Raw genomic sequence first — 18,765 nt, 5'->3', positions numbered from 1 at the left:
CGGCGCAGAGGCTTTTCCTCCTGGCTGACCACGGGTGTGGGGAGAAACTTCACGAAATGCCGCCCCGTGCCGTGTGCAGCCAGGATACGGGAAAGTGAGGGGGTCTGGTGGGAGTGGACCGAGGCTCTGGCTTTTCTCTTTGCTTCTTCCGCCTGGTGGCCTCTGGTAGAGGACTTGGACCCTTCGCCTGAGACATTAAGGAGACCTACTTACCCAAGTAAAGTCGTGAGGATTAGAGGGGGTTCGCAAATGGGGTAGGTGGGGTAGGTGCTCATTAAACGATGCCCTTGCCGCCACTGAGGCTAGAGGGACCCGGTGAGCAACGGGAGAGGGAAAGCCACTAGGAAACGGGAGAACTACCACCGTGTAGGGCCACTGTCGGTCAGTTCCCCTAGATTCCACGGTTTCCTCTAACCACCACTTGACTTTGACCTCTGTTTCACACTCAGCCGTGTCTGTCAGAACCTGCAGGGCCTCGAGGAAGCTGGAGGAGACCGGACGAGTGGCTAGGACTTACGGGTCCGTTAGGGTCTGCTGGTTTGAGATCAAAACATCTTTCTAGGGACCAGCTTTGAGCCAGCAGGCTGTGATTTATGCCTCAGGGCTAGAGAGAGACTAGGCTGTCGAGCCAGGAGGCGGACAGCCTTCGTTCTAGACCCAGCTTTGCCGTGAGCTTGGAAGACCGGCCCGTAGAGGTCCTTCCCTCCGTGCTCGCTGTTCTGTGTAACTCGGGTCCTCCTTACTGGATAAATGAGGTTTTCTCCACTAAAGATGCTACGGGAAGGCACTTTAAGAAAAAACAAGCCAATGGGTGAAGGTACAGAGGGCGCAAGAAAACTTGGAACTCTTTCTTCTTGAAAGAAAACAGAGACAAAAGCAAAGTTGTTCGGGTTTTATTCGCCCACCGCTCTCCCCTCCTCTCCCTGCCAGCTGCTGGGCCCCCACCCCCCGGGCGCTCCCAGAGTCAGGGGAGGGCTTCTCTGGCCTCCTCGGCTGTAATCTCCTGGGAGTAGAGGTCCGTGAAAAGAGCGGGCAGCCAGTAGTGGGCCTCCCCGGGGGCCTGCAGGTCCAGCCAGGCCAGCCCTTCCTTCAGCAGGTGTTCCTGGAGGGAACGGGGAGGAAGAATCCTCTGGGACAAGGGAGCCCCCGTAGGGTAGACTGACAACCCCCCACACCTGTTTCGGCTTCAGCGGGGTTTTCAGGCTACATCTACACGAGTGCCTTCCCGTATTTACACAATGGGAGCCACCGTGCTTGGTTCCGCGTCCGTTACCTCGAGGGTAAACCTTTAGGGAGAAGTTAACGAAAGGGCTGTGTTGGCTTAGAATGGACTCCCCATTCCTACAGCTGGAAAGAGGCCCAAGAGGGGCTGGTTGTGCCCCACAGCATTAAATAGATGTTTCTGTTACCCTGCTTTCCAGAAAAAAAGGAGATCTAGTTTAACTGCCTGGATGAGGAAGAAGGTATTGAAGGCCAGGGTTTACAGTCTCATGCTCCTTCTCCGTAAATCTGTATTTGTAAAACTGTAACTACAACACGCAATGTAACAACGTGATCGTGGATGTGCCATTAAGTAGTTCACAACCCCCTCACTCTGTACTAACAGCGTTACTTCTGATACAAACTACGGGAATGGTCTAACCAGGCTCTACAGGCCGGGAGACAGGAGGGGGCGTGGGGGGGGCTCGCCTGCCGCAGTCAGGAGCCTGCCTCAGTTGTACCTCTCAGGGCCACCCTCAGAGATGTGGGGTCACTTCTGTGGGCCTTCAAGGCAAGAGGCCAGCGGAGCGAGGCTCGGTGCTGCCCGTGTGCTGCCTGTCCGCCCTCCTCCTCCCATCTGGGGCCCATCTTTTCTGGGCCATTCCAAAATTCACATACCAGCACTTGCCGCGCTCGCTCGGTCTCCCATTTAAGACTGGCTTTGATATCGCTGACGGTCACGTAGCCACTTTTCTGAAGGAAGGAGGGATGGGGAGTCAGGTAACAGCGCACTTTCCCTAAGAGCCCAGCATCCGCCCAGGAACAACGGGTCTACCCACACGGGACAAAGAACTGCCCTTGGGCGAAGCCTATGAGAGCACAGAAAAAGAATGTTTAGAAGTCCCAGCAAAGAGAGAGAGAAGCAACTTTCAGGGTGACAAGGTGTGTGGGGGGAGGGGGGTGAGTCTTAAAAAGTGGGGTCCCTGGTACGGAAACATTAGACTTTCTCAGAGAACTTTGGAGTATGATCTGACTCAGGACAAAGAACGGACAGGAAGGGACGGTGACCATTCCCCAGGGAGAAAAGCCCTCTCCTTCTTGGGTTTTGTTCGGGGGTATAGATTTAAGAAACCCGAACCCCTCTTTCCTAAAGCCGTGGTAAGGATTTGGGGGGGGGGGACGTGCTGAGGAACAGGGGGAACGGTAGACAAGATTACACATTTGTTCTGCGGAATCGACACCCAGTTTTAAGAAGACCTCAAAGAACCCGTCTACCCAAGAAAATACAGTTCGTTGTCTGCATGTCCGCCTATTCCGCTAGACTGTAAGCTCCCGCAGAGCAGGAACCACGTGGTACCCGTCGTTCTGCGCCCCGCAGCCTGGCCCGGTGCTTGGCACTGTAGCTGCTCAATAAACGTCTTCTAAAGAAGCTCAGGTCTGACTGGTGCATCCGCTAGACAGTCGGGCAGAAGACCCCCCCCACCTCCCCGCCCCCCCGCCCCCTGCCCCCCACCCCGCCCCGCGGCTCCAGAAGCCCCGCCCAGGCCGCCCCGCCCACACACGCGCACGCACACGCCTCCCCTCCCCTCCCCTCCCTGCGAGCCCCGGCCCTTCTCGAGGCCCACGGTACCTCCGCCAGCTGCAGCACCACCGTGTGGTCCATATTGAGCTCAGCCGGAACAGACTGAATGAGGTAGGTGCCACCCACGGGGATGATGCCAAAGCCGGTGCCGAGCGCCTTCAGCTTCTTGATGGCCCTGATAAGGTCGTCTCTGAGGGGAGGAAACGCTGCTGAAACACCTTGGGCCGAGCGGACCTGGCAACGACGCACTTCCGGCTCGGCCCTGGGCAGGAGGCCCGGAGAGAAGACCCAAGAGGGCGGGCGACCTTCAGTGACATTAGCGAAGAGGTGGGGTCAAAGGGCACCAAATGATGCCGCTGCCAGTCAAGGGAGACGGTGCCCGGCGATCAGCCCGCGCACTCAGCAGACCATCCTAACCCCAGACAGAGGTCAAAAATACGCCTACGGGGGGCCCGTCAGGAAACGTGAACGAAGGAGCTAAAGGCAGGGGACAGCAGGGAGCGGCGTGGACTACGGCCAAGTGCAAAACGCTTCTCCATTTTAGAGGGCCACCCGGCCGATTACTGCCATGTGGCTTTTCCCTAGTTCCCCACTAACTCAAACCAGGGAAAAAGAAAACCCGCAACACGGTGGGTTCGTATACCCAGCCCACATACTGACAGCATTTTTTTTGTTTTTTTAAACCTTTTCTCAACCTGAAGTCCCACAGAGAGTCTGGCGAACCAGATCACTCTATCTCCCCTATCTTCTGGCCCCCACCCCTCTCCCCAGCCTTTCTCCGTGCCGGTGCGCTAGCTTCCTGAACCCCAAGTAATCCAGGGTCTATACAGCCCTGGATTTAAAAAAAAAAAAAAAAAAAAAGCAACAATACATACGTAGACATGAAAAAAATAAATAAATGATGCTTAGAAGGAAATACACCGGAACGCTGGCAGTTGTAATCTCTCGGTGGAGAAGTTACAGGTGGTTTTTGGTTTTTTTATATCTGTGCACTTTTGGCATTCTAAAAAAACATGCTGGAATAAAATGATTCCTAAAGAAGCCCAGACATACGAGCCGTAAAGAGAAAAGATTTCATGTGATTTCTAGAAAGGCTTTTCTACGCTCCAAGGGACTGGAAGGCACGACTTACTGGCTGACATCCTGTGCGAATTTGCCCCTTCCTTTTAACACCTGCTGATGTAGTTCCTCCAGAGTTATCAGACCTGTTGGAGGGGACAGGAAAGCAGATGAAGTCCGCTACACCAAACCAATTAAAAAAAAGCAAAGGCAGCAGCATCTCCGAAAAGCTACAAACACTCGCTCAACGTCGAGGCTGTTATCTATTTACGGCCAGTGATTTCTAACTGGGTCGAAGCTCGCTTGCTTTCTTGACTTCAACACAGCCCATTCGATGCGCTCATTAGGAGGACGCCGCCGGAGGCCCATTTTGGAGGTCACGTTTTGGGGAGCACAGAAACTCGGCATCACCCTACTTTCCTGGGAGTGGCAGGGCAGACCTAGAGTTCCTCGTGATAAAGTCATAACCCAGACACGTTGTGTATCAGGGGAAAAGGCCTTAGCTCCTACCTCCCTACTGTTTTCTATACTAACCAGGGGCTGGACCTCCCCGGGGCAAAGGTCTCTAGAGAACAGAGACAATCATCCAGGCCATTCCATTTACCCCTGGCCATGGAGACCTGGTATAGATTCAAGGGCATGAAGCGGCTGAGACGCTTCAGAAGACCAAACGGTTTCTCCAGATCTCATTGGCCTGCAGACTGAAGGCTGGAAAAGCTCATCTTTCAGGGCTCTCTCTCTCTCTCTCTCTCTCTCTCTCTCTCAGGGAAGCCCAAAGCCCAGTCAAGAGACTTCGCCACACTCACCTCCATTCCGGTGCTTCAGGGCCAGGCACACTTCGATGATCTGAACACCCAGCTCATAATAGAAATCTCCCACGCCCAGCATCTCAGACCAAAATCCTTTTCCAGCTAAAAGACAGAAAGGCAACAGTCTAGGTCATACGTTAGCCTACGTCCATAGTTTCTTTCAAAGCTAGATCAAAACATCTATCCTGTAGGAAGCCTGCCCTGCCTAGCCTAACCCCTTATGCTCCATTTACTACTCAGGATCCCCAAACAGTTGGAACTCTTGGAAATTCCTGCTAAAAAACAGGCTCAGACAGTTGTAAAGGGTGGGCCTTCTAAAAGGCATTTCTGTTTGGCTAAGTGGCTCCAGGATACTGTGAAACTGAGTTTTCCTTTCCCAAAGCATACAGGGAAATATAATGGGACAAGGCTAAGAAAAAAGAATATGCAGGGGTGCCTGGGTGGCTCAGTCGGTTGAGCGACCGACTTCGGCTCGGGTCACGGTCTCACGGTTTGCGGGTTCGAGCCCCGCGTCGGGCTGTCTGCTGACAGCTCGGAGCCTGGAGCCTGCTTCGGATTCTGTGTCTCCTCCTCTCTCTGCCCCTCCCCTGCTCATGCTCATGCTCTGTCTCTCAATAATAAATAAACGTTTAAGAAAAAAAATATGCAGACCGGGCATTCAAAAATCCATTGAAGGCCATAGTTTATGGAGTAAAAAATGCAGGCTATAGAGTAGTAATTATAGCATAATCCAATATGTTAAAAAAAAAAAAGTTTATAAATACAATGTATGTGTCCAGCAAGATAACCTTAGACTGTTAATATGTATCCCTGCAATTAGGGGACAGGATCAGGAGACTTCTATTTTCTGTTTTTCTCTTTTCTCCTTCGTTGACCGACTGCATAATTACATGCTACTTTCATTAAAATGAAATTCTTTTTTTTTAATGTTTTATTTATTTTTGAGAGAGAGAGAGAGAGAGCGCGCGAGCGAGTAGGGGAGGGGCAGAGAGAGAAGGAGACACAGAATCTGAAGCAGGCTCCAGGCTCTGAGCTGTCAGTGCAGAGCCCGATGTGGGGCTCGAACCCACAAACCATGAGATCATGACCTGAACCGAAGTCGGTCGCTCAACCGACTGAGCCACCCAGGCGCCCCCAAAATTCTCTTTTAATAGGGGAAAAAAACCATTAAAAAAATCCCACTGTAGATCATTCAAGGGGAGGTCAGGCACACTGGCTACCAGCCTACTCTCCAGCCTCCCCAGCTTTCCCATCAAAGCGGGCCCTCAGCCCCCCTGCCAGGCCCGCACCAAAGACTACATCCTCTGGCTCTCCCTGCAGGCCCTTCTAGAAGATGCCCTGACAACAGTGATGACAAGGAGATGCGCTCCTGTCCCTAGGAGAATACCACACCCCTACAGTCAACTCCTTACAGGCCAGAGGATCCACCCCGATGGTGGCGCACATGTCCTGGAACTGCACCCGGAATTCTGGATTCTTCCGGATCTCCTGCTTATGCTTGCTGGCAAATTCCTCCAGGTTGGTCTTGAACATGTCCAACTGCTTTGACATCTGTAGGGTGGACAAGGAGGAGGTTAGGGGCAGCCCAGCTAGGTGATAGATGTCAAAAATAAGTTCCTGGCCCAGTGGCAGGGCAAGGGCTAAAATAACCCATTTCCTCCAGGCCTACTATTATGCTGTTTCTTATTCCCCCTTTCTTTTTAAAAAACAAAAAAATTTTTTTAACGTTTATTCATTTTTGAGAGAGAGAGAGACCGAGGAGGGGAAGGGCAGAGAGGGAGACACAGTATCCGAAGCAGGCTCCGAGCTGTCAGGACAGAACCCGATGCAGGGCTCGAACTCACGAACCGCGATCGTGACCTGAGCCGCAGTCAGATCCTCAACTGACTGAGCCACCCGGGCGCCCCTTGTTCCTTCTCTATTTATCCCTAACTCTCCTTCATGGTTCTGCTGTCAGCTGACTTGGATGCTATAATGTTTCCTCAATTCTAAAACACACATTTTGGGGGACGCCTGGCTGGCTCTGTCAGTGGAGCACATAACTCTTGACCTCAGGGTTGTGAGTTTGAGCCCCACATTGGGTGGAGTTTACTTAACAAAAAATGTTTTAGGGGCGCCCGGGTGGCTCAGTCGGTTGAGCGTCCGACTTCAGCTCAGGTCATGATCTCACGGTTCGTGAGTTCGAGCCCCGCGTCGGGCTCTGTGCTGACAGCTCAGAGCCTGGAGCCTGCTTCAGTTTCTGTGTCTCCCTCTCTCTCTGCCCCAACCCCGCTCATGCTCTCTCTCTGTCTTAAAAATAAATAAAAAAAACATTAAAAAATATATTTTAGGGGCGCCTGGGAGGCTCAGTCAGTTAAGCGGCCGACTTCAGCTCAGGTCATGATCTCGCGGTTCACGGGTTCGAGCCCCATGTCGGGCTCTGCACTGACAGCTCAGAGCCTGGAGCCTGCTTCAGATTCTGTGTCTCCTTCTCTCTCTGCCCCTCCCCCACTCACCCTCTGTCTCTCAAAAATAAATTTTAAAAAAATTAAAATTTTTACCCTTGATCTTAGCCAAAAGGCCGAGAAGCGACAAAAATTAAAAATTTTAAAAATAAATCAAAAAAGATATTTTAAAAAGAAACATAAAAAATAAAACACATTTTTCCCCCCACGTGTTCCTGTTCTAAAGACAGGATGCCTCTAACAATCAGTGGCACATCTAATGTAGTGCCTTCTTTTTCTTTTTCCCACAGAAACTGTCATTACATTGAAGGTGCACCTCATAATCCATTTTGTCTTAAAAATGAGGGGCGGGGGGGGGGGGGAATTGCCTGAGTGGCTCAGTCCATCAAACATCTGACTCTTGATTTCAGCTCAGCTCATGATCTCATGGTTCCTGAGATCGAGCCCTGCAGCGAGGAACCTGCTTGGGATCCTCTCTCTCCCTCTCTCTCACTCATGAGTACTCGCAAGTTTGCTCTCTCTCCCTCTCTAAATAAGCTTTTAAAAACGAGGGAATGCAGCATTCAGAGAGAGGGAAGTCTCCAGCCACTGACGGAAAGGCTGAATAGGAGAAAATGAATTAGGTGCGCAGTGACTATTTAATCTTTCGGTCATGGACCTTCTTGGAATCAACTCCAAAAAAAAAGAATCCCTAAGGGAGGGGTGGGGGCCTACCAGACTGCATTCCAAAGCTCCGGTGCTAATGATTTGGGGGATTTTCTGACTCATGGCTGTGACTCCTTCCCTTTCTCTAATTAACAAAGCCTACTTTCTACCTGCCGGGAGAGTAACCGCTCCTGACCCAACAACTCCTCACTTGCTACATCTTAGAAACATTATAATCACCATTTCTAGTTGATTCCCCTATGTCATCTCCCTTATGAGTGGGAGCTTTTGAAGAGCACAGCCTGTGTCTCTTTCCTCAGTTCAAGGACCCCCATTTCCTTGCTTAACTGCTTCCTCCTCTCCTTCCCCAGTCGTCATAACTGAGTAAACTTGGGGCATGGACAGAAAAGGGAAGTGTTAGAAAAGGAAACCGCAGGCCCCGCACCCCACCAGTGACACACACTTCTGGAGGGGACAGTGGGGGTGCTGGATGGCACAGAGTAAGCAATATTTTCATGTCATCCCCCGGCAGGTCAAGTGAAAGCCTCCAAAGATGTAAGTCAAACGGCTCTACCAACTACTATCCAGGTAACCTTGGACAAATCACCCGAATGTCCTCAATTCTAAACTGGGAAGAACAGAGCTCTCTCCCGATAGGACTGTCAGGATGAATGAACAAGACAGGGTGGAGAAAAAACGGGCACGTGCATGGGAGGATGAAAGCACGTAATCATTCAAAGATGTCAGCTATCACTGTCATTAGCAAGTCGGTAAATGGTCTGAGCAGTCCAGAAACCAAGATTTGCCAAAGAGTCGAGTTTTAGTTTGATCCGAACAACCTAGGGGCACCCCGGTGGCTCAGTCGGTCAAGCCTCCGACTTGGGCTCAGGTCACGACCTCGGGGGTTCTTGAGTTCAGCCCCCCCCCCCCCGCGGGAGGCTCTGTGCTGACAGCTCAGAGCCTGGAGCCTGCTTCGGATTCTGGGTCTCCCTCTCTCTCTGTTCCTCCCCCGCTCACACTCTGTCTCTCTCAAAAATAAATAAAGATTTCAAAATGTTAATCCACACGATCTAGTCTACATCAAAGGCGTCCTGTCCACCCGCTCGGGTCTCCCTTCCTGCCTGGAGTCCTCCAACCGTCTCACCTGGGCCAGCTGGTCCTCAGCCAAGACAGTTCCTCGCTCCTTGTACTTGGCCTGTCAGACAAAGAGACCGGCGTGAGTTGAGAGTGGGCACTAGGGGCTCCCACTTGTACTGCCCCGGCTGAAGTATGAAAAGAGGAGGGTGTCTTTTAAATGGTTTTTCTTAGGGAGAGGGAGGAGGAAGAACAATAGACGACTGGTCTGTAGCCAAATTTGGGGACGCGGGGGGAAAGGGCTGGTGGACCCGGGGATGCTGACATTCCAACCCACCGGAAGCTGAAGAGTCTCAGTTCCCCGGGACCCGAGCAGCCTGCTGTCAGACTGCGATGGGGGGCGATTTGAGGGTACAGAGCTCTCCGCTCCAAGACTTCAGTCTCTGTCGGGTCGGGGGTGGCTGTGGGTCGGCCTTCGTCCCCTCACCTCGGCCAGCTTCTTCTTGGCGATGGCGCCGGCTCCCACCCCGCGGCGATGCATCCCAGCCCCGGGCCCGCGGGCCGCCCCGCTGCCGGGACCCCGGGTCTCCGCGTCCCGGGATCCGCCGCCGGCTCCCGACGCGGAAGCGCGGGCCGCGCGTCATCTCCGCGCGCCGGAAGCTACGCGCCGACTTCCTGCCGCGGGGCCGAGCGGCCCCGCCTTCCTCGGGTGGCCGGGTTGGGAGAAGCCCCGGCGGAGCCCCGCGGCGGGGAAGGACGGGGCGGCGAGGACGCGTGGCGGCGGCCTCCTTGTCGGCCGCGCGTTCCCCCACCCACGTGGGTGCCTGGGACCCTCGCTTGTTGGCGCGGCTGCCCTTCCGCCGCCACCCAGCCTCCGGCCGCCTGATACGGGGCCAGGCGCGGAGTCGCCCCGAAGCTTCCACATCGAGCATGGAACCCAACCCATTCTGCTCTAATGGAGCCGACCCCGTTGGAGTCCAACGCGGAGGTTCTGACTGGGGCAGGCCTTGCAGTTAAGAACTTGGACTCTGGAATCGGAAAGCCTGGCCCCAGAGCCCACGACCGCTGCTTATGATCTAGTAGCTTCCGGCAAAGTCCTGAACCTCTCGTGGTCTACTGGCCACGGTTGGTTTAGAGTAACCTACTCGTGAGGTGGTTGTGAGGATGAAGGGAGAAAATGTGTAACCAAGCATTTAGGGCGATGCCTGACACATAAGTAAACATCCGCTATGATTGTTATTCACCAGATGTGGGGTGGAATCCGTCTGTGTGTTTAGGAAGCTCCATAAGTTTTTTTTATTTTTTATTTTTTTAATGTTTATTTATTTTTGAGGCAGAGAGAGAGATAGAAAATGAGTGGGGGAGGGGCAGAGAGAGAGAGGGAGACACAGAATCCAAAGCAGGCTCCAGACTCTGAGCTGTCAGCACAGAGCCCGATGCAGGGCTCGAACTCACGAGCGGTGAGATCATGACCTGGAAGTCAGGCACTCAACGACCTGAGCTGCCCAGGTGCCCCTCCATAAGTGATTTCTATATCATTGAGCCTAACAAAAGGACTAGTGAAGGATTCTTAAGCCAGGGAGTAAGAAGATCAAATTCTGGTTTTTAGAAAAATTAGTGACAGCCCAGGACTCCTGGGTGGCTCAGTTGGGTAAGCGTCTGACTTTTGATTTCTGCTCAGGTCATGATCTCCTGGTTCCCAAGACCAAGCCCCGCATGGGGCTCTGCGCTGGCAGTGGGGAGCCTGCTTGGGATACTCTTTCTCCCCTTTCACTGCCCCTCCCCCTGCTAACATGCGCCCTCTCTCTTTTTCTCTCTAAAAATAAACTTTAAAAACAGAAAAATCGGTGACAACCTAGAGAGACTTAAGTCAGTCATAGCAATCCAACCTAGGAATGAGAGCTAGGGGGTGCCTGGCTGGCTCAGCCCCAGGAGCACGCCCACTCTTGATCCCAGAGTTGTGGATTTGAGTCCCACACTGGGTGTCGAGATTACTTAAATAAGTAAAACTCACAAAACAAGAAATGGTGAACGCTAGGACTAAGAGAGTGGCCACGAGGACAGGGAGAATGGGACAGACGGGATATTTGGGACAGACGGGTATTTGGAAGGCAGAATGGTAAAACCAATAGATGAGGGCAGTGTGGGTGGGTGGAAATGCTCCCGTTTACTGGCTTGGGCAACAGGGTGGTGCCGTTCAGAGAAGGGGCGTGGGGACAGGGATTGACACCACAGGATGAAGCTGGAGAGGTAATTAAGAGTGGTTTTGAACATGTTGAAATTGAGGTCTCTGTAACATCACAGGAGAGATGGCCAGTGGTCATCGGGATGTGCTGGTAGAAAGGTCCACAGAAAGAGCTGGGCAGAGCTACATAGATCCAGAATCCACAGCAAGGCAAAATCGTGAATGTGAGTAAGGTTACCAGAGGTTTCAAGTTAAAGGATTAGAAGAGGATGGGCGATCGTCCGCCACCATTTTGGTCCTTAAGGGATTATGGAGCCAGGAGCCAATGAGCCTGGGTCCCTCAGGATTTCATGCAGCGGAACTGTCACTGTCACACCAGCCGTGAGCTCCCTGCCTCTGGATGATCTTTATTTTTGAGAGAGACAGAGACAGAGCGAGTGCGGGGAGCGGGGGACGGGCAGAGAGAAAGGGAGACACAGAATCTGAAGCAGGCTCCCGGCTCCGAGCTGTCAGCACAGAGCCTGATGCGGGGCTCGAGCTCATGGACTGTGAGATCCTGACCTGAGCCGAAGTCGGACACCTGAGCCGAAGTCGGACGCCTGACCGACTGAGCCGGATTTTATTTTTTAGTAATCTCCACACCCAACGTGGGGCTCAAACTCACAGCCCAGAGATCAAGAGTTGCTCGCTCCACTGACTGAGCCAGCCAGGCGCCCCTCATACCGTCATATTCTTCCTACACCACTCCCTGACACAAAAATTTGGTCCCTTCGTGACTCACTGGCACAAATAGACACACCTGCTTCATTTCTCACTCTTTGACTCACACCGTATGACCCCTTAAGATACATGCGCTGATCCCTCCCTCACACCCATGTCTTCAAATTGAACTATCCATACCCTCAAATGCACACACACACATACTCACTCCCATAGGTGCAAACACCTGGCCCGAGACAAACCTTGTGACCACACGCGGACACCCTCACTCCCTTATTCGGACACGTTTGTTCTCTCTTACAATTTTAGAGAAAGTATGTTGACCAGTAATGTGCTGGTAAATGTTTAACGAGCCCCTCTCCCGGCTGGGAGGGAGGAGCTCTGATTTATGGCACTTGTCAATTTCCACGGTGCACCCTGGCCATGGCCAATTTCAAGCTAACAATGATTCTACAACCTGCTCACAAAACTCCTGACAACTTAACCACGGCTCCCAGAAGCGCTCAGCCCCAGTATACGCTGTGTGCAGCCCATCACATTTGCCATCCCTTGCTTTCAGTGACTCACTGGCCTTAGCCGGAGCACGGGACTTCAGTTCTCTACCTCACGGAGGCAGTGTAGTGCATGGTTAACAGCTATTACGTTCTTCTCTTAAAATGATGTCATGAGGCTTTAAGTGATGTTTGTAAGGTACCGAGCACAATGCCTGGCCCGTAATAAGAACGCTGTACCAAGATTATTTTAAATCACCCTTTCTGATTCGCTGACCCCCGGAGAACCCAAGACTCCAGAGACAGAGATCCAACTTCTCCCCGGGACAGCCAGCTCTACCCTAGAGAATCACTAAACTATATATCCTCTGAGCAAAGGCATGCTCTGAATTGTGTGACACACATTCTCTCCGACCTCAAGGAGTTTAGGGGAGAGGAAATCTACAATATCGGAGTTGGAAGACGGAGCCTGGCAGCCCTCAGGCAAATTCAGTTCTCAAAAGCGTTTTGTTTGGCCGGCAGAAAGCGTGTCTCTTCCATTTTCACAGTCCCCATCCTTCCCATTGTCTTACAGCCTCCCCACTTTTCTCAAGTATGCTACTGGCCCGGCCCTTCAGCTGATCCAGCTGGCCACTCCCTGATTTAAATCCAATACCCTTGTATTTCTAAATTGAGGTTTAGGTGGGTAAATGATAACAAGAGTTAACTTTTATTGACCATTTACTTTGTGCCAGGCACTATCTGCATTAATACCTCAACCCTAGGAGTTGGGTGGTTAGGAATCTTCTTTTTCTCACAGACAGGAAACAGGCCAAGAGTGAGGAACTAACTAACTAACTTGCCAAGTCACGGACTGAGTAAGCGATTTGAATCTGTGAATCGAGGTGCGTTTGACTCTTGTCTCCTAAAACAGGACTAGATCGAGGGGAGAGAGGGCATTCCAGGTAAGATAACCCGAGTGCAAGGGGTGGGTAGACAGCCCTGTTTTCTGTGGACACCAGGCACTGGGGGGAAGGCGGTGGGCGGAGGGGGGAGAGGGGGGCTTTGAACACTGGAAGATAAAGGTACTGACGTTTGGACAAACGGAGTTGGCCCCTTTCCTTTCACTCCTACCACCATCATGCCAGGGTAAGCCTGGAATCCTGCAGTGGTCTTCCCTTCCCGCTTTCATCTCTGTCCATCTCAGTATATAGTCCTCACTCATGATTGTTTGGGAACGCTTCTAGGTCTTCCAACCTGCCCCTGCTCAGAATCCTTCAGGACCTTGCCCTTGGTCTGAGGATAAACTCCAAAAGCTTCAGTAATGACCTTTAAGACCCTGCCTCTGCCTACCCATCCAGCATCTGTTCGTGCTAATCTCCCATTGCCTGTTTTGCTTTGTGAGAACACTGGGGCGATATCTATTAAGGCTCGCCTCATCCCTTGGCCGTTTTATCCTTGCAAGTTCACTCCGCTTGGACGTCGCGTTCTCAAAGAGGCCCTTCCGACCCCCCCCCCACTCTATCTAGATGAGGCTGCTCCATTCTTTCTCATAGCACCCTACTGTTTCTTCACATGGCTTAGGATGTTAGGTGATTATTAATGTGTGCGCGTGTGTGTGTGTGTGTGCGCGTGTGTGTATGTATGTTGAAGATTAAAGTCGGTCTCCGTCACGGGACTGCAAATTCCTCAAGGGCAAGGACTGTGCTCATTTCCTTGGCTGCCGTATTCCCAGTGGTGACCACAGTCCCTGCCAATGTTAGCTTTCCAATAAGTGTTTGTAGACTAAAGAGATGAATTATGGGTGCCGGTGGGAGCCATAGCTCCTTTGCATTGGGTGGCACACACACACACAGAAGACCATTCCCTGGTAGCGCTCGATAGACGTCGGAATAAGTCTCGACCATGGGCACAAGGATTCATTTCAGCTTGAACTTTATTGGTTTGGCTTCTCTCGGGGGCCCTGGGGTGCAGCTGAGGCCTGAGCAAGTGAAGGGCAGAGTCCGGACCTGAGCTGGGTTTGGTCTGAGTCACTGAAACCTGGGGAGAGTGGAAAGAGGAGGGGTAGTGGTTGGAGAGGGGGGTCATTATCCACTTAGAGTCGGCAAAGCAAATCCATCCGGGTGCCCAGCCATGGTTCAGCTGCTCCTGCCTCCCAATTACCTTCTTAATTATAGGTCATCAAAGTAAGTCCAGAAAGCACCCACCTTCCTACGGAGAATTTCTCATACTCTTCTCCATTGTTCTGATCCCGCCCCCCTCCCCCTTTCCCTTCCTGCCCTCTACAGGAAGCCATCCCAGATTTGGTCCCCGGCTTGCCAGCATGGAAGCCTGAGACGTATTTCGGTTTCCACGCCCCAGTGTTTGCATCTTGAAATGAGTGTCCTTTAGGTGGGCGGATCTCTTCACGGTGTTAGTCATCCCTTGCTTCTGGGACATAATAGATTAAAGGACTTCCTAGCCGGTGAGGTCGATTCAAGGACCACTGAGACCCACAGAGAGAGGAAACATGCCTCCAACTCTGCAAGTGCCATCACTGGGAAGGGGCCATGGGACAAGGGGACAGTGGGAAAGCCGAGAATAGGATGGGGTGGGCGGGGAGGTGAGCGCAGCCTGTCACCTGGACGCAGTGGAGACAGAAGCTCAAGAAGGGATAATAGCCGCCAACATCACTGAACTCCTGTTCCTCACAGGTTGCTCTCGGCTCTCTCCCTGGATTATCTCGCTTAAACCTGACAACAGTCCCATGAAGTGGTCTGAATAAGCCTTGATTTCCGTGAAAACACGGAGGTTCAGAGAGGCTTATGGGTTTGCTGGGGTGACGATCTGAACCCATGTGTGGCCCCAGAGCCCAAGCTTGTGCGCGCTGTGTATGATGCCCAAAGCCGCCGACCGCCGCCCCCACCTGAGCCTGCAGATTTCCATCTGACCCGCCATCCAAGCCAGCAGCTCTCGAATCAGTAAATCCTTTAGCAGATCTTCATCACTGGGGTTCTTGGGTAGGGAGCTGCCAAGAAGAAAGCCTTCCGCGGGGCTTGGCCATTTTTTTTTTTTTTTTAGCCTCGGCCCCACCGGAGTGAGTAAATAGAGGGCCCGGGGACTCCAAGGGGCAGCGGGGGTGGGGGGAGGGAGTCAACACAGCTGCTCTCTCTGTCATCTCGTCTTTCAAAGCTTCACCCTGGTCTGCAGGCCAGGGGAATAGGGGGTCTTCAATACAGATGTCCCACCCACCCACCCAGAATGCCTTCCCCAAACCCGAGAGGTGATTTAGGGCACATTCACTCTCTAGAATGATCCGAAGGTTCCTCAGCTTTCTCGGAGAGGGGGCAACTGAGGTCAAGGGACTGGCTTTGGAAGGGTCCCCATTCCTCAAACACGGCCTTCCTGAAGCTTGTCGGGGAGAAGCGGGGAAGCCAGATCCCTGAGGCCTCTTGCGCTGCCCCCTCTCCTTGCCTCTGTGACTCTGCATACTAGGTCATCAATCGTCGGGACTCTGGTCCCCAAACCCCTCCTTGGACCCCAGCCCCGATTTCTCCCAGGCTTCTCCCCTTAAGCTTGGGCTGGCCTCCGGGAACTCAGAGAAGACCCCTCTTTGAACTGAGAGTGGAAGGGGATGCTTATCTGGGGCCTTACCCTGCTCCAGGGTCTGGGAGAGGGAACAATGAGGCCCTGCCCCCACTCCTTCCCTTGTGGGCTGACTCACCCCTGCTGCTCCCTCGCCGCCCCCTCCTTCCTGTTAGATTGATGGGCCAGCTCCAGGGCCCCGGCCTCCCTCTGGGTGATGTTGTGCTTCCAGCTGGTCAGGTAAAGATTAGGGGGTGGGTGGGGCTGGGGAGACTCCAGATGTCCCCCAGTCCCCAAGCGCTCCGATCTTTGGGGACCTTAACCCAAGTCGCAGAGGGGACGTCTTCGTTCAACCGCCCCACTGCCTGTCTTCAGCTGCCAGAGAAGAACTTTTCGGCGTCTACCGTGCTGAGCAAACAGCGAGGGCAGGGGAAGGGACTTGGCCAAGAGAAGAAGGACAAGGGCAGTGTATCCTATTTCCTACGTCCGAAGTGACCAGCACCAAATCGTCATTGTCAGCAGCTCAGCGATCTCTGTCTTAGTCCCCAGCCCGGTGGGGATCCTCTGTGAGCCCCCCCACCCCCCCACCCCCCGCCCGCCATCTTCCCTGATCCTTCCCTTTAGAAGAAGACTGGAAAATTGCCTTAGTCCCACGCCAGACTGGGCTACCGCCTGAGCCCTGGTCAGGGCCACATGGTGCCCAGCTCCCCATCGGTGCCTAAGGGAAAGGCACAGCCTGGAGTTGAAGTACAGGCCCGCGTGGCACATGTGACGTCCGGTCTACACGAAGGAAGGCACAGCCAGCCTGGGGCCAAGAGAGGGCAGGTGCATTGACTTACTCATTCTTCTTCCCCTTCTGGGCCAGCAGCCAGTTCACAAAGTCTTGTTGGCGGATCTTGTCCATAGCGATGCTGTAGTCACTGATGAAAGTCCCCTCGGCGTACCTGGGGCCTCGAGGTCGGGAGCCACTGACCCTAGTGTGGAGTCTAGGGGGGCAGGGAGGGGAGACGAGAGAGAAAGCAGGACACCGTGGGAGGAGCAGGGGGCGAGGGGACTCACGATGCGGGGACAAACGATCGATCGATCGATCATCACTGACAGGAGGCTGATGTTTGAAAACAACCCTCCCCCCTTTCTTGGGAGTCAGTTTTTATGGAGACGCCCTGTTGTCTAAGCATCAAGCCCCTGGGACTCTGTCCTCAGCCCAAGGGCCCACTGCATCCTTAGTGGGTGTGGCTCTCGCTTCCGGGCAGAGAGGGATCAGGGGTCCCCCTGATCTCAGGGGACTGATCTCAGGTCCCTCCTCTACTCCTCTTGCCTGGCCCAACCCCATTCAAGTCTTTGTTCTTGATCCATACCAACAGTAGTGAGCCCTCACATAACGGCACTTACTCTGTTCCAGATCCTCTATAAGCCCTTTACTGCGTAAACTCATGTGATCCTGATAACACCCCTACAAGGCAGACACCATATTTTTAAAAACTTTTTTTTTAACGCTTATTCATTTTTTTGAGAGACAGAGAGAGACAGAGTGTGAGTGAGGGAGGAGAAGAGAGAGAGGGAGATACAGAATCCGAAGCAGGCTCCGGGCTCTGAGCTGTCAGCCCAGAGCCCGACGCGGGGCTCGAACTCACAGACCACGAGATCGTGACCTGAGCCGAAGTCGGACGCCCAACCGACTGAGCCACCCAGGTGCCCCCAGACACCATATTTTTTTGTGTATTTATTTATTTTGAGAGAGAGAGGAAGAGAGAATCCCAAGCAGGCACCAAGTGTGGAGCCTGATGCGGGGCTTGAACCCACGAACCATGAGATCACGGCCTGAGCCGCAGTCGGACATTCAACCCCCTGAGCCACCCAGGCGCCCCAGGTAGACGCTCTTTCTATCCGTTTTTGGGAACGAGGAAACCAAGGTGCAGCGAGATTGATGTAGCACACACAGAGCAGGGGGCAGATCTAGGATCTACCCTCGGGCAGTCTGAGCCCACGTTCCCAGCTTCTATGTGACGGCCCCTGTCCTCGTCCACATCTGACGCGGCTGATTTGTGGGGAAGACGGCTAGTCCTTGCCTCCGACAAGGCCCAGCTCTTTGCTCAGACAAGTCCCTCCTGGTCCTCCGGAGCACAGAGGCCCCGTGCTCCACGGGCTCAGAACATTCTGCCTTTCCTCGCGGTGCTCGGGACAGCCTGCAACTCGCCTAGGTGGTTCTTTATCCCCCACCTTGGGCCTGTACGTTCCACGAGGCATTCGTGGACCACTCAGCACGTTTGTGTCCTGTGGGTGGCGCCCAGGAGGCCTTCTCTACAGTTTGACCAAAGAATGAACATACGCGAACGCTGAAGGCTTTCGCTAGGAAGGGAGGCGCCGTCCTCTAGTTCAGACCCTGAGCCACTGAGGAGGAAGTCCTTCCAGAGATCTAACCACAGTCTCTCTTGTGGCAATGGGAGCTCGGAATAAATACCCTCTGGTTCTGTCCTCACTCGGCGCACACACACTGCTGGCAGGTTTTCCCTCCAGTTCTTCCCTCTTGGCCTGGGATTCCTCCCTTTCTCATCCGCTCCGCCCCCCTCAAAGCCAGAACCCGGCCATCCTCTGCGGCCTCCTCCCCTGCACCCCTACCTGGAGTGACCCTCCCCTTTCTCTGCCAGCACCGCGGCCAGGAGCAGGGACCCCAGCAGCAGATTGAAGATCTTCGTGGCTCCCATCTTCCAAGGGTTATTTCCTGAGCGAAGAGACAAAAGGGGACCAGGATGAGGGAAGCAGCGTGCTCAGGGACAGCCGGTGTGGCCGGCCACGTCCTGCTGACGCCTCAGAGCGTTGTGCGGGTTCTGAGAGCTGGGGACACTGAGCTCTGGGGATCAGGGCTTTTCTGGGAGGCTGGAGCCGCGCCTTGGGGAGCGGCGGGGGCTCTCAGATCGGCCGTCACCTAAACCATCACAGAACCTCTTGCCTGGAGTGAAAGTCACCAGCAGGACCGGACCATCTCATCCTCTCCTTCTCCGGCTTCACTGTT

The 18,765-nt window shown here is 53.5% G+C and overlaps 2 protein-coding genes and 1 long non-coding RNA gene across 4 annotated transcripts; 1 reads left to right on the top strand and 2 right to left on the bottom strand.

Moving 5' to 3' along the window:
* Positions 1–877: 877 nt before the first annotated feature.
* SNF8 (SNF8 subunit of ESCRT-II) lies at positions 878–9,460 on the bottom strand. Of its 2 annotated transcripts, none has more exons than XM_011289185.4 (8): positions 9,301–9,460; positions 8,884–8,934; positions 6,063–6,201; positions 4,648–4,752; positions 3,915–3,987; positions 2,831–2,972; positions 1,879–1,953; positions 878–1,102 (listed from the first exon to the last, which is right to left on the bottom strand). In XM_011289185.4, the coding sequence occupies exons 1-8, from the start codon at positions 9,352–9,354 to the stop codon at positions 965–967; spliced, it is 777 nt and encodes a 258-aa protein (XP_011287487.2). In that variant the 5' UTR covers positions 9,355–9,460; the 3' UTR covers positions 878–964. The 2 variants fall into 2 exon arrangements, with proteins under 2 accessions (XP_011287487.2, XP_023100467.1); XM_023244699.2 differs by lacking the exon at positions 9,301–9,460 and adding an exon at positions 9,151–9,294.
* A 39-nt stretch (positions 9,461–9,499) lies between these two features.
* Positions 9,500–14,656, top strand: LOC109494339. The gene is made up of 3 exons (XR_006589312.1): positions 9,500–9,938; positions 13,009–13,153; positions 14,477–14,656. It is a non-coding gene; the product is annotated as an uncharacterized LOC109494339 (long non-coding RNA).
* Positions 14,107–18,471, bottom strand: GIP (gastric inhibitory polypeptide). The gene is made up of 5 exons (XM_023244264.2): positions 18,372–18,471; positions 16,592–16,738; positions 15,892–15,984; positions 15,094–15,195; positions 14,107–14,228 (listed from the first exon to the last, which is right to left on the bottom strand). The coding sequence occupies exons 1-5, from the start codon at positions 18,455–18,457 to the stop codon at positions 14,219–14,221; spliced, it is 438 nt and encodes a 145-aa protein (XP_023100032.2). The 5' UTR covers positions 18,458–18,471; the 3' UTR covers positions 14,107–14,218.
* Between the last annotated feature and the right edge of the window lie 294 nt (positions 18,472–18,765).

Source organism: Felis catus, chromosome E1 (assembly GCF_018350175.1).
Source record: "Felis catus isolate Fca126 chromosome E1, F.catus_Fca126_mat1.0, whole genome shotgun sequence".
In the NCBI taxonomy this organism is placed as follows: domain Eukaryota; kingdom Metazoa; phylum Chordata; class Mammalia; order Carnivora; family Felidae; genus Felis; species Felis catus.
The sequence above is the reverse complement of the archived record's forward strand: the minus strand, read 5'-3'. Positions and strand labels throughout refer to the sequence as shown.

What these genes read in the sequence shown, in the direction of transcription:
- SNF8 (XM_011289185.4), bottom strand. Translation starts at nt 9,354, where the DNA reads ATGCATCGCCGCGGGGTGGGAGCCGGCGCCATCGCCAAGAAGAAGCTG. An exon ending in CCTGAAGCACCGGAATGGAG is followed by an intron (nt 3,988 to 4,647) that starts GTGAGTGTGGCG and finishes CCCCTCCAACAG; the next exon opens with GTCTGATAACTCTGGAGGAA. An exon ending in TGGTGCTGCAGCTGGCGGAG is followed by an intron (nt 1,954 to 2,830) that starts GTACCGTGGGCC and finishes TCCTTCCTTCAG; the next exon opens with AAAAGTGGCTACGTGACCGT.
- GIP (XM_023244264.2), bottom strand. Translation starts at nt 18,457, where the DNA reads ATGGGAGCCACGAAGATCTTCAATCTGCTGCTGGGGTCCCTGCTCCTG. An exon ending in CAGAAGGGGAAGAAGAATGA is followed by an intron (nt 15,985 to 16,591) that starts GTAAGTCAATGC and finishes TTACCTGACCAG; the next exon opens with CTGGAAGCACAACATCACCC. An exon ending in GCGGCGAGGGAGCAGCAGGG is followed by an intron (nt 15,196 to 15,891) that starts GTGAGTCAGCCC and finishes TCTTCTTGGCAG; the next exon opens with CTCCCTACCCAAGAACCCCA.